The sequence below is a fragment of the Dermacentor andersoni genome, chromosome 11 (genome assembly GCF_023375885.2).
Source record: "Dermacentor andersoni chromosome 11, qqDerAnde1_hic_scaffold, whole genome shotgun sequence".
Classification (NCBI taxonomy): Eukaryota; Metazoa; Arthropoda; class Arachnida; order Ixodida; family Ixodidae; genus Dermacentor; species Dermacentor andersoni.
Window position 1 is genome coordinate 105,120,204 of NC_092824.1, and position 13,990 is coordinate 105,134,193.

General features: G+C 48.2%; 1 protein-coding gene across 2 annotated transcripts in view; it reads right to left on the reverse strand.

The window, feature by feature from the left end:
* The window catches only part of LOC126539225 (uncharacterized), a 31,549-nt gene that overhangs the window by 4,562 nt on the left and 12,997 nt on the right, over positions 1 to 13,990 (reverse strand). For both annotated transcript variants that reach the window (XM_055075283.2, XM_050185991.3), the window contains exons 5-15: positions 12,122 to 12,337; positions 11,578 to 11,751; positions 8,899 to 9,043; positions 7,869 to 8,029; positions 7,183 to 7,254; positions 5,813 to 5,995; positions 4,693 to 4,780; positions 3,980 to 4,171; positions 3,147 to 3,320; positions 1,307 to 1,485; positions 387 to 564 (exon numbers count right to left, since the gene is read on the reverse strand). In XM_055075283.2, coding sequence (XP_054931258.1) covers positions 387 to 564; positions 1,307 to 1,485; positions 3,147 to 3,320; positions 3,980 to 4,171; positions 4,693 to 4,780; positions 5,813 to 5,995; positions 7,183 to 7,254; positions 7,869 to 8,029; positions 8,899 to 9,043; positions 11,578 to 11,751; positions 12,122 to 12,337 — 1,762 coding nt within the window. The remainder of the gene's footprint in view (positions 1 to 386; positions 565 to 1,306; positions 1,486 to 3,146; positions 3,321 to 3,979; positions 4,172 to 4,692; positions 4,781 to 5,812; positions 5,996 to 7,182; positions 7,255 to 7,868; positions 8,030 to 8,898; positions 9,044 to 11,577; positions 11,752 to 12,121; positions 12,338 to 13,990) is intronic.

A 13,990-nucleotide genomic window follows, 5' to 3' on the forward strand; every position in this document is an offset into this window, starting at 1 on the left:
TCCATCTCGAAGGCACATGCGACACATAGGAGGCGTCGGACAAGAAGCTCCACTGATTAGTGCAGGCAGTAAGTAGAACTTTTTAAGTTTGTGTAGTGAAATTATTGAATTTATTAAAGTTGAAAGTGCACTCGGGCAATTACGGCTGTTGCTTCCGAGATTTGGGCGCGCACGGATGTGAATACACCGATCTCGGAAGCACGTATGATATTATAGGCTTCAGACAAGAAGCAGCGCAGAAGAAATGTGATTGAGCAAGCGACAAGAAAGCTTACTCGCGCAGTAACTCTTGTCAGTTAAAAAGCGTTAAACCTGCGCACCGAAAGGAAATCTAACGATCTCGGCGACCATGGCGGGCCGGCGGGATAGTCCCAGCGCGTACTGACCGCACAGGTCGACGTAGACGAGCGCGCTGAGCACCACGGCCAGGGGACCCGGCGGGGGCCAGGGCGTCGGCTCCACCATGACGGGCACGATGGGCTTTCGCAGCACGTCGGCCAGGCTCAGCTCGCGGGCGCACGCCGACGACGAGGCGTACCGCGGAGTCAGGCAGCACAGCACCACCTGGTTGCCGAGGAGGAGGTGGAGGGTGTGGTGGTGTTTTCCGGCATTCCCCACAAGGCCTAAATGTTGGCCCCCGAACACCTTCTTCCCTTTCCGACGGACGAACTCTCAGGCCGTGCTAGGCAAGCCTGCCTGCCTTAGGACTGATGAATTAATTTCGTCGTTTGTACTATGGGATATCTATATACATTGAATTACGTACAGCCGAGAGCAAGAGTCTGGAGACCACGGCATCAACAAGACAAAAGAAAAAATCTAGCCCTGCAACGTTAAATCATCTTAATGCGTGACGCTGATTGGAACAGGCGCACGTATAAAAAGTCAGTTAGTACCATTTGATTTCAGCCTTTATGCCTAGGCTGCGAAGAAAAAAGACTTTAGTGCTAGCTCTGGTCACCAAACTTTTGCTCTCGACTGTACATGTATATATACTTCAAGTAATTGCGCAGAATACAAGACAGGCAATTAGCATAGGACTACACCTTATTAACACAAACTAGCCTAAACTAATTATTTGAACCATTATTATTCATTGACGTCACAGCCTAAATATTGTAAATAAGTCGCGCATCTAATTAAAAAGTTTACGAATTCACTAACTTAATTAGCTGCAAATTGGCATGACCTAACCTAACCTTACCCGAGCGTGAAGGTCCTCAGTCACACTGACACGGCGGCGCAGTGTACCAGCGCAGTCGCGCGCTTTGTACGCGTCACACACTCGGGCATCGCACCCACGCACCTTCGCCCTGCTGATGCCCTCGTAGATCTTTCCGTAGAGCGAGTCTCCGCCGCCCACTTGTCCCACGTCCATCCAGCAGGGGAATCCCGAGAACTCGAGGTGCTGGCGGATGTTTAGCACCACCTCCTGGGCGTCCCACTGGTAGCTGATGAACACCGGCGGCGCCAGTGATTCGGGCTCTGCGTGTCGGTGATTGGCCGAGAGCGCGCATGCGTCCCGCTATGCAGGTACAGCTGTGCGCGTATACTTGACAACGGCGTTCATCGCTATGCTTCGGAAGAATCGATGAGCTGGGAGATATATATGTCACTCCGCAAGGACATCTTAGTACGCTAGTCGTGCAGTTCGCCCCTTTGCTATGTTGCAGAACGTCTCAGGGCAGATGGAACGGTTCAAGTCGAACAACCGAAGACCGTGATACTAGTTGTAAACTGCCTCTTTGGTAGACGATATAGCATCTGTTGAGATATAGTAATCGTGTGCTACACGTTCTCCGCATGACAAACTGTGACTGTACACTGTGTGACGCGGGATTGTACGGTGACACTGCGTAACGATAGGCACGCCTTCGCCGACTGCGTGACAGTGCCCACAGAAACAGTTCGTGTGTATGTATGTTATTTCAATATTTTTGTTTCATTTTTTTATTCTTTTCTCTCTCTCTCACCTATCGCATCCCTTTGCCCCTCCCCCAGTACAGGGTAGCCAACCGGAGATAATGTCCGGTTAACCTCCCTCTCTTTCCTTTGTCTCTCTCTCTCTCTCTCTCTTTCGTCCTCGCATGTTGACGAATCGCGTGGAGATGTGCGTCCGCAGCTGAGGCGTGCACAGCATGCAGACTCGCTGTGTGTTTACATCGGTAACCTGCGAGATCGCGCAGTGCGCGCGTGCCGTCCTATACTCGGATGTCACGGTCCATCGTTTCCAGTTTCGGGACTTGCCGCTCCTGGCGCGCTGTACAGTCTGTTCGCGCACGGCGGACCGTTTCTTCGTCTCTCCAAACCTCGAACTTCCGAAGGAATACTCGCGTACGTGAGCGATGTCAGAGGAATAGCACCGCGAATACTAGGAAATGGCACGCGCTCGCGAGTCGTGCATTCGATCCGGACGTGCGAATCTGTACGAATTGTTATTTCGACTGGCTGGATATTTCGCCTCGCCGAACACAAGGCTTCGTTCGGCACGTTTCGTCGGCGTGGCTTTCTTTTTCTTTTTTTGAATGCAAGATTGGGTGCGCTCTTGTCCATCGCTGAAGAGCGTGCGTTCATCTATACACATACACGCATGCGCTGGATGTTCACGAACCTACGTTACCCAGAGGTCAAACATGTATATATAACATGAAACCGCCCAAACTAAATCACTTGGAAGAAGTGTCGCCCGTACGTTCTTCTAATCTTGAAGAACTTTAACGTTTGCTCTCTATTAAGTGTCGTGCACGACAAGCATATGTACTACTGCTTGGGGTGTAGTTGCGCATTACTCTCCACGTCGAACGCGAGAAAAGAAAAAAAAACCGACCTGAGCGTTCGTGACATGCCGCTATACTAACAACAATAGGGGCGGCAAACTTGCTGTGTGCCGTGGTTGCTCAGCGGCTATGTTGTTGGGCTGCTAAGCACGAGGTCGCGGGATCGAATCCCGGCCACGGCGGCCGCGTTTCGACGGGGGCGAAATGCGAAAACACACGTATATTTAGATTTAGGTGCACGCTAAAGAACCCCAGGTGGTCAGAATTTTTGGGAGCCCTCCACTACGCGTCGTGCCTCACACTCGGAAAGCGCTTTTGGCACGTAAGAAGAACACCGTAATCTTGAAACGTGCAGTGCCGCCCGCTCACCCATCTCTTCCTGTATGAGCCTGGCGACGTCGTGCCGGCTGATCTGCTGCAAGCACGAGATGAGCACGTCGATGCAGTACCGCGTCGCCCCGTTGCTCTCGCGCCAGTCGCGGAGCAGCGCCACGCCCGGACTCGTCTCCTCCACGAAGCGACTCAGCTCCTTGTCCGTGTAGCCTGCGCGTAAGTAGTAGTAGTGCGGTCGGAGTAGAGAAAGCTTACGGACCCGCGGGGTGGGCAATAAGACATTGAATTTGCGAGCAGTTTCCGACTGCATCTGGTAAAACGATACATCACATCACCCATAAACATCACCCATAACCCACGTATCCAGTTTGTGAGCATATTGGATCGGCACATGTTCATATACTCAATATAATTTCTCGCATGTGGATGTAACAATTTATCCTCTACTGTAACAGTTCTTTCTCTCTCTTTAAGTATTAACAGGAGGTCTCGCCCTTACAGTTTGAGACTTACTTCGGTATATATATTTAAACTTAAGTGCACCTAAACTATATGTAATTAATAAAATTGAGTGAATTTAACCATAATTGTGATGCTGTCTAAAGCTCCATGCTTGCAGATCTTACGCACACTAGGGCCTGGAATTACCTCCTGTAATTTTCCAGGAAATGCTGCGCGCAATTGTGCCTAGAACATCGAACGGCATTACCGGCGACACAAGTGAGGCAGGTCTCCAGCGGCTGGCACCGAAGTGTTTCGCACGTTTCTAATGGAAGGGTCTCTATGTAACGTTCACTACTGCATCGTCCGGTAAACTTAAGGAGCGTATATATATTGCATATTACTTGTGCTCGGTGCAAACAGCGTACCCAGCCTCTTCGCGAGGGCGAGCCAGTCACGTCCCGTGTTTCCGGACTCGAGCAGCTTGGCGGCGTCCCGCAGCCAGGGAGGCTCCTCCCAGGGCCCGAACCGTTCCTCCCAGCCGAAGGCCGAGAACCCCAGCGGCGGCTGGTCCGGGTCCCACACCGCGGTGGCGCTCGAAGCTCGCTGCATACCTGCGCCTGCGATTGCGCAAGTTGGCTAGCTTGAATGGACACTGCGCGGTGTCACAGCGTCGCTGAACAGCCTCAGCACTAAATCAACTAATAAACCTTCGAGTATTTTTGAGTGAGTAACTTTGTGTGCCTCTTCCTCCAGTTAGTGGTTGTTCGTAAGTCGCGCTTTCATCGCCGAGCGTTGGTATAGGGACTAATTGTTAACGTGATAATAAAATTATTGTGCATCGTCGAGAACACTCACGTGACACAATTTTTTTTCAAGCACATTGTAGTTAGACAAAGCGTTACAAGGGGTCGCCACATTCGTTGGCGATTGCTGTCCACAGCTCTGGTAACCTGGTTAAGCGCAGACGGTAAGAAGCTTGCAGACAAGCTAGAACTGTCTAAAATTCAGCTCTTTCATTGAAAGTCACCTGTTAAAGCAAGCAGCGCTAGGCATCATGGAACATTCTTTTAAACTGTAACTGTTCGAACTAAAAAAATTAACAGGGTGGTATGTATGATGACGAGGCCGTATACTCAACTGTATCCTCTCATTCCGTGGAACGATGCGTAAGGGAAGTGCCGCCTCACGAACTCAGTTTGGACTCGCCTGTAGTCGCAGTACACCACCTGCGTGACAAACGCCGTTGCTGAACGCAACAAAACTTGCCGGTGGGCAAGGCGTGGTACATGGAGATGCGCAGTAGGACGACTGAAAGTTGGGCATTATTGGAAAGGATTCATTATAATCGATGCGCAAAAGAAAAAAGAAAAAGGCCGAGTCAGTACACAGCGCAAGGAACGACAAGGACGCAGCGCTCTTGCGACTGAAGAAACCTTTCGCCGCAAGTGACAGCGCTCCCATAGATAATTAGCACGTGACGTCACGAGCACAGCTTCTCGCCGTGATAATACTCCAACATTGCGGCTAAGATTACCGTCAGTGTATCATATTAAGTGGGTTTCCTCAATTATTTGTCCCTGAAAGTCCCGAACTGCCCGAGGCGGTGCTTTTAGCCAATCATCGTTGCGTATACAGCGTATCTGACAGTCCGGAACTGCCAGGAACGGATGGTAGAAGAGGCCGCCTGCCTCGGGTAGCCTGCTTCAACATTATAGGGACGCGGCCGAAACGATATTGGCGCATATTTGCCAGAACGACGACAGAACCGGCAGAACGACCTCGCGAGACGCCAACAGAGCAGTTTCTCGCCCTGTTGGTCTTCCAACATGGCGGCTAGAATGACGTTATTGCAAGGTTCTAGAAGTGGTGTCCAAATCCACGCCCCAGCGACGGCTCTCTGTCTCTCTCTCTCTCTCTCTCTGGGTAACAGTATCAGATCTCGAAGGCCATGCTTTCGCTCACTGCATGCACCGGAAGCAATTTTGGAGCAAGAAATACGTCATAGACGCCACGTTTTAAACACCCCACCCCCCGTATTTCTTGGTTTCTGTCCCCATCGTTTTGCACATTGTTTATATATACTGGAGCTACAGGATGCGCACTTGTTGCAATGCAAATTCAATATCAGTTGTATTTGATTTGATTTGATTCTGTCAAAGGCCTTTTCGAGCAACTCGCTCGGCCCATAATTGCGTGATTCACCTCCAGAAGGAATGGAGCCCAGCGATATCTGCTCTCGCGACGTTAACGCGCAGTACCTTTCTGTGCAGGCATTCGTCGAGAGGCAAGAAGTGCAGGCAGTTCTGGTCCTGGCAGTCCTTGGACGAGTGCAGTGCGCACGGCAACGACTTGCAGGGACACGTGACGAAGCACTTGAAGCAGAGCCGGGTGTACCACAGCTCCCGGAGGGCCTCGATCTCGGCCTCGATCAGGTGAACCACCTGCGCGATCAAATCTAATCCGTTTATTTCAACAGAACAATCCGAAGAGAACTCACTTTAAGGTTGTGACATAAACTCCACAAAATGTCCTAGCAAGGTTCATGGTACTTTGAATTGATGCAGGTGGGCAGGAACATAAGCGCAGATGAAGTAGATAGTTTACCTTTATAAATCAAGAAAGTAAAAACGATGTATGTATGTATGTATGTATGTATGTATGTATGTATGTATGTATGTATGTATGTATGTATGTATGTATGTATGTATGTATGTATGTATGTATCTGTCTGTCTGTCTGTCTGTAATTAAATTAGAACAATCCGTCTTGAGAGGGAGGGACCACACGGACATATTCGATGAAGGAGAAATAATTGCCTAACTTAAAGGCGTGAAGCCATTACAGGACAGGTGTCGAAAGCATGCCCGCCTCACCCACATGTTTGTGTGTGTGTAATGCGGCTTCGCAAATAACCAGCTCTTTTCAATCGCAATCCTCAAGAAATGAAAAAAAAAACGATAAAGAGCGCATAACCGGCACACGTGTTGCATTCAACAATGCCCAGGCGCTTATGTAAACAATTTCAGGCAATTAATATTGCCGCAAGGCGGATTTTGAGAAACATGTCTCTATTCTATAATCAGTCGTGTTATAGTTTTCAGAACTTTCTGTAGAAAGCATGGTGCAGCTTCACGGCAATGTGATACGAGATGCCGTGAAGGCGCAGCGCAAGGGAAATTCCGTGTAATACTTGCACCCCCGTCTTCATTGCCGAAGCGATTTCATTGGGTCTTTTTTGAGCGTGCTGTGCAATTTTTTCCGGTTGAATTTATGGTCTATAGACTATAACGAATGCTTAAAATTTAGCATAATCGAACTTTGCTATTCAGCTTGTTTATCGCACTTCCAAAAATAGCCTGAGCAATTGCTCAAGTCGACTTCAAACCGTACACTGTTGGTCTTATTCAAGCAAGGCGAAATCCGTTTTTCAGGAGCCAGTAGCTGGTTCGAGCTGCGTGGAACACTCGGATGTAGCGAACCGATAGCCCTGGGAGTGTTAGCAAATGCCACTCACGGCATGGCGGGAGACGTGGAACATCATTGCAGTGGCCAGGTAGCATGTGACTTCTGCAGTTATAGGTATACACCATACAGTGTACGCCATGTACTACTTGCAGGAGGGGTATACCTTTTCGCAGATGCTCGGTTGAGGGATGCCGCCCATCCAGTTCTCCATCGTACTCGTCCTCTGTATGACCACCTGCGCCGACGAGAAACGGGGATGAGGTTTGTGTTGAATAATGGAACACCGTGATTTCGTCAGTCTAATGAGCCCTAATGTACGCCAATGCGTTCGTCCTTGCTTACCCCTTTGTTTGCCAATGCCGACAGTTGATGTTACCGCCGTTTGCGTTGTTAGCACTCAGGCTTTATTGAAACTTTGAATATCAGTGGAGAGCGTGTGTGATATTCACCCCCCTCCAAAAATAAATAAATAAAGAAACCAAAATTTACGGGGTCACCGTTCGTGCATTTGGGGAATGATTGAACAATTGATTCATTGGCTGACTTATTGGTTTGATTGACCAGACTTGTGTGTTTTAGACTTACTTGTCTCAGTATGATTGGTCGATGGGATCAAGCGTTCGAAAAGAACATACGGACTATATCAGACGCCTCATCGAGGAATTTGACGTTTTGACGACCTTGAATTTTTCGGTCGCGAACCCAAATCTGCACGAGTGACGAACAAGAGCCGAAAATCTCAATTTTTCTCCGATTTCATAAAGGGAAACAGAGTGGTCCATGAACATAAAAAGGAGCGCATTTCATAACCTCATCCTAATCTGACCGCTATTTGTTAGCCTGGCTCACCTGGATCCTTCCTCGGTTCTGGCTGGGCGCCGTCTGGTGCAGCTTGAGCAGCAGGTCGTTGTCGCGGTCCAAAGGTATGGTGGCGAAGCCGTTGACGAAGGTCGCCTCGCGCCAGTCGCACCAGCGCAGTAGGCGCACCACCAGGCGCGTGAAGAATCCCACTGCAGAACGAAGGTTTCGCCAAACAACAAACTCAGCTAGGCAGCGCTGTTAGAATAGGTAGGGCGTTATGAACAACCGCTTGTGCTATACATTTAGCGTTTTTGTTTCGTTAGAGCTTTTCGACTGCCTGAGAGACATCGTTTACTCTTTTGATGGAGCATGCTTTCGCTCTGCTTGTCGTGTCCAATGAAACTGTACGTACTTCGTCCGGCACAACCAGATATCTTGAAATTTTGGAGTCAAACGTGGAACAGTAATTCAGTGTTTTCTTGTTGTCAGACAACGACAGTGAGAAACAGTTGTTTCTATTCTTAAGAAGGCACCAGCGCCTGACAATTTGTCAGACCCATTTCAATCACGGTTCTCTCGCGCACATTACTCATACTCAGAGAATAAGAAAAAAAAAAAGGATTAAAGTACAGCGGTAATTGAAATAAAAATTTGTTCAAAAAATCAACGACAGCGAACTCGTTCAAATTATTCACTTCAGGGCATGCATGAAAAACACGTCAGGACGTCCAAAGTCAGAACACACACGGCCCACAGAAAAGTTTCGTGAGGTAATGTCGGACTTGAAAGCTTTTGGTCACACATTAACAATCACAGGTTCGAATCCGCAGATCACGCGTCATTTTTGCTTAAAAGCGAATTCATTGTTTCCTTATATTGGTCTTGACCGCGCACAAGTATTTATTAATTCATTATCAGAGTATAGAAATGCACGCCTCCTCCAGCAGCACATGCTGGTTAGTAAGTTTTGTGGCATATACTGTTTGTTTACTCAAGATTTTACCGGGGCTTCTATTTTTCTGGGCGTCACCTTTGTTTTGACCAACATTGCGGAATCACACTTGAGACGAATACACACCTGGTAGAAGTCCTGCGAAGTCGATGAAGAACACGAGCGCATCACTGCTTGGAGAGTTTCCCAAGGCCATCGACCTCGTCTGTAGCGAGGTCGTCAACCAAGGCACGACGCAGAAGGCCTCTTCTTCATCGCCGAGAGACATTTCCTGCAAAAAAAAGAATTAGTGGTGGGTTGGAATCCGCGCCTGCTTTTCTTCAACCCTACTTGCTCCGGTTCGTCGAGCGTTCGCGTGCGTCATCACTGTGAGCTCAATTAGAATTAAATTGTCGGGTTTGAAGTCCTTAAAACTGTACACTTGGTCATGAGGGACGCCCTAGTGAAGAGTTCCAGATTCATTTAGATCAACTAGAAATTCTTCGTGGAGCACCTAAATCGAAGTGTGCGCGAGTATTTCGAAATTTAGCCCTCACCGAAACGCCGCCGCCGCTGACTCGAATCGAACCCCTGACCTTGAGCTCGGCAGTAGAACGACATGGCCACCGTGGCCAGTCGCTGTGAACTCAACACTTTCGTTCGGTTGCAGCTAGTCTACATTATTACAGCGCGCACATCCAACACGGACAGAGATATATAGGAGACGTAACAAGAACGCTAGCTAACTCACGACTAAAAGTTTATTGCTTACAAACAGTCATATAAATAGAAAAACTCACACGCGCGTACACCCGCGCACCATACATTCCCTCAACCAAAAGCGGAACAAGACAAAAGAGTGGTAAAACAAAATAGTGGGATATTTTTAAGGGTTAAATACTTAAAATATATTTTGTTGTGTAGTGCGAGTGACGCCTGGCTTTTAGTCGTGAGTCAGCGCTCGTGTTACGTCTCTCCTCTTTGTCTGTGTTTGATGTGTGCGCTGTAAGTAAATAACGCAGGTGTACCGACTCGCCCAGCTAGCTACCGTACTGCAACTAGTCTATAGGCAAAGGAAAAAGGTCTAAATGAGGGCACGTAATATTTCTACTGGTAAATGCACGACTTCATGCAAATAACAGCAGCTGATGTCAAGCGGACGCCCTGTGCGTGCTTGACGGTTTCGTCTTGTTTTCACCAGCGCTGTTAAAGGAGTACTGACGTGACATTTCTGACCTGTTATATATATATATATATATTTTTTTTTTTGTCATGGAGGAGGTGTTAGCCTTTTGTTGGTTGGGAGTCTCACCCCAAAAACAGTACCGCCGCCTAGCGGCCGCGGACACTGGGACAGACCTCAAACGGCAGCTGGAAAATGGCTTTGTCTTTGAGTATCTGCAGCTTGTAAGTAGTACTTTACAAATTTTCTGACGCAATTTACTTCGAGAAATGCAATTAGTTCAACAATACATTTGCGTTTGGCGGAAGGCCTAGGAGAACCAGGATGTATGCTGCACTTCCGTACACGTGCGTGCGCGTATTACGTACGTGTGCAAAGAACGTGTATGTCCTCGATACAACTCCACGTATATGCAACACAACGTATGTGTCCTTGATACAACACAACGTTTGCAACATAACGCGTATGTGCTTGATACAACACAACGTACACGCAGCACAACGTATGTGTATTTAATACAACACAACGTTTGCAACATGATGTGTATGTCCTTGATACAACACAACGTTTGCAACATGTGTATGTCCTTGATACAACACAACGTACACGCAACACAACGTATATGTCCTTGATACAACCCAACGTATATGGAACACAACGTATGTGTCCTTGATACAACACAACGTTTGCAACATAACGCCTATGTGCTTGATACAACACAACGTACACGCAGCACAACGTATGTGTATTTAATACAACACAACGTTTGCAACATGATGTGTATGTCCTTGATACAACACAACGTCTGCAACATGTGCATGTCCTTGATACAACACAACGTACACGCAGCACAACGTATGTGTATTTAATACAACCCAACCTATATGCAACACAACGTTCGCGTCCTTGATACAACACAACGGTTTCAACATAACGTGTATGTCCTTGATACAACACAACGTACACGCAACATAACGTATATGTCCTTGATACAACACAACGTTTGCAACATAACGTATATGTCCTTGATACAACCCAACGTATATGCAACACAACGTATGTGTCCTTGATACAACACAACGTATACGCAACACAACGTATATGTCCTCGCACAGCGTGTGCTGCGACCGTAATCTACGTTATGGCAAGCACTGTCCAAAAACAGTACCGCCGCCTATAGCGGCCGCGGTTACTCAGACAGACCTCGAACGGCAGCTGGAAAGTGGCTTTGTCTTTGAGTTTCCGCTTAACAGAAATATGTTTTCTCGTATATTCGAATTACAATCCGAAGCTGTCGTGTCTGCAGCTTGTGTGTAAGTCGTACTTTACGCATAGTCTTACGCAAACCCTGAGGCACCAGCTAGCGACCAGGGAGGACGGCCTTCTGGAATCTGAAGGCCGCCTACCTCGGTCGAAGACTTCGCTCACTCAGAACAGTAAAGTGTAGTCCTCGTCATCATTTTAAGTGCTTTCTAACTTTCAATAATTTTCTGAAGGCTAGAATAAGTTTCTTCAACAATTCTTTTACGCGCGATAAGCATGTGGTAAAGCTTCCACAACTTGTAAAGTGTGTGTCAGTATATAACTTTGACATTATTTCGGAATAGACCTAAACGCGCGAGCCTCATTTGGTTTATGCTTACCGACGGAATTCGTTCGTAGTGCGCCACCAGGAAATCCAGGGAACTGAGTACGGCCACCAGCGTTTCCAGCTGGTCGGTAGAGTTGCTCCACAGTGACCTGAGCTGCTTGTAGCTTATCCTGTAGCTGGCCGGCTCTTTCTTGCCCTTGGGGACGTCCTCCCAGCAGGTCTGCTTCTGAATGAATGAATGAATGAACCATTTATTTGAAAGGATGTCGTAATTGGTGAATAGGGCGGCATGGGTATATATATAAAAAAAGACGATTCAAGGCACGCTTTGCAAGCTGTATGTGGCAAAGCTTTCGCGAAGTGATGAATTAAGTGCTGCAAAAATGTTCATCTTCTGCGATGCGTCACATGTTTGCCCCGGCAAATCAACGAGTCGTGCGAAAAAAAAAAACTCTCTCACCGCGAGACCCACGTGATCCACGTAACCGCGAATCACACCGCCTCTGTGATCGGTCCACTTTTTATCGCGCCGTCTCCGTTGCAAGTCCAGTTTACCATTGTAGTCTCGCCTGGATAAAAACAGCGTCGAGACCCACCTGCGGTGCCGAGCCGACCAGCTTGTAGAGGGCGTCGAGGAACCACTGCGGCCTGAGGATGACGATGCCGTCCCAGCGACTGTCGAGTGCGCCGACCCCGGTGCCCCGGTGCTGGCAGCCGAAGCACACGAGCTTCCCCTGCTGGTGCAGGAAGTGCACGACCGAGTGGAAGCCCTCTTCGCTGTCGATTCCTTCCTGGCGGCCGATCTCCTCCAGCTGCGGGCACAGAGTTCAGAGAGAGATCGTCAGCTTTACGCGACAGCGCAGCCCCCGGGTGGCTCGGCTGCTCTTGTCGTTCTCCACGGTGCGCTCAGCACGAAGTCGCGTGTTCGATTCGTGAAGCCGCCATTCGAAATGAACCCCGAATAAACACAAAAAAGAGAAAAAGCTGGTGTGCCGAAGTTTGGGTACAAGTTAACGCCAGAATACGGCCTACGAGCTTACCGCGTTTGCTGGTAAGTATCAACCATGGTCGCAGAAACTACTAATGCACCGCACATCGTGCTTGACATTACCCCCTATAGTTGTATTTTATTTTCTGGCTAATAGGTCTTCTCTCTCTCTCTCTCTCTGGCTAATCGTTTTGGCCTTCTGCCCAGACCTACGCCGAGCCTTATCTGCCTAGATGTATGTCATTCGTTTCTTGTGAATGCCTTCTCTACTGTAAACGTTGGTTTGTGCTTTCCCCTTGCGCTCTGCTGCTGTGTGGGAGAGCCCTCGCTACGACCTACTCGGTGAGACGCCGATGCCAAACACGGAAAAGCTATAGGTCCACGTGAGCGACTATGAAACGTTAGCATCGTCAGCATCGATGCAAAAAAAACGCCACCTCCACGATCGCCTCGCGTTACAAACCACATTGAAACCCCTGCAGGCACATGCACCATGTGCCCCCCATAACTTGCGCCAAAATTTCAAAATAAGCCACGTAGATCGACAGAAGCGAGACAATGTTATATGCCGTCGCTCGGAGCAAGTCAGACCTTTTTGTATTTCGCCTAATTACATAATTGTTTTTAATAATTAATCAACATCACAAATATTCAGAGCGAAGAAGTCTGTCAGGAAATTGTAGACCGCCTTGAAAAACTTGCTCTCCAACTTTCTGTCGTTCAATACGTGGTACATCACTTTTTTTTTCCAAGCCTGAAAGAAAGCCTACAAGATACGAAAAAGTGCTGCGCGTCTGGTCACGCGGCACGTTTTTCAGGCTTTCGCAAGCTTCTTTCAGGCTTGAAAAAAGAAATATTGTGATGTACCAGTATTGAATTATCAATATATCAAATTGAGGAACCTTCGATGCAGACGTACTTCTCTCGAACTTGGCACTTCTAGACGTGACTTTTTCAACGGTAAAATAAATATTTTTGTCAGCTTTCGTTAAAGCGCCAGGACTGTTGCGTAGGCTATCAAACTAGGTTACGGGCGACAACCCCGCAGGCATACTAACTCGGCTTTTTTCGTAGACACGGGCTTTCGTAATATAACCTTGACAGAGTCGTGCGTGCAAGCATATCGGGGTCTGGCCTGCGAGGGGGCGGTCCTGTCGCGTGACATCATTGGGGTGTCTCAAGGTTTAGATTCTGTGTTAGAGCGCCCGGGAAGGACAGCTCCTTCTTCCGCCGCTCTCTCAGAATCCCCCTCAGACCCCTCCCCCCCCCACACACACAAACACACATAGTGCTAGGTGGAGCAGAACGCCTTCAGCTACGCTACAGATGTACTGGTTAATGATTCTGTTGACCTGGCCCGTTATGCATTCAAAGAATCAACGCTGCACGAATCTCTTAACTGCAACGGATATTCGCTTTCAAGCGCACTTTTGTCGAGCGCCTCTACACAACGAACGACTCTGCAACGAAATCACCT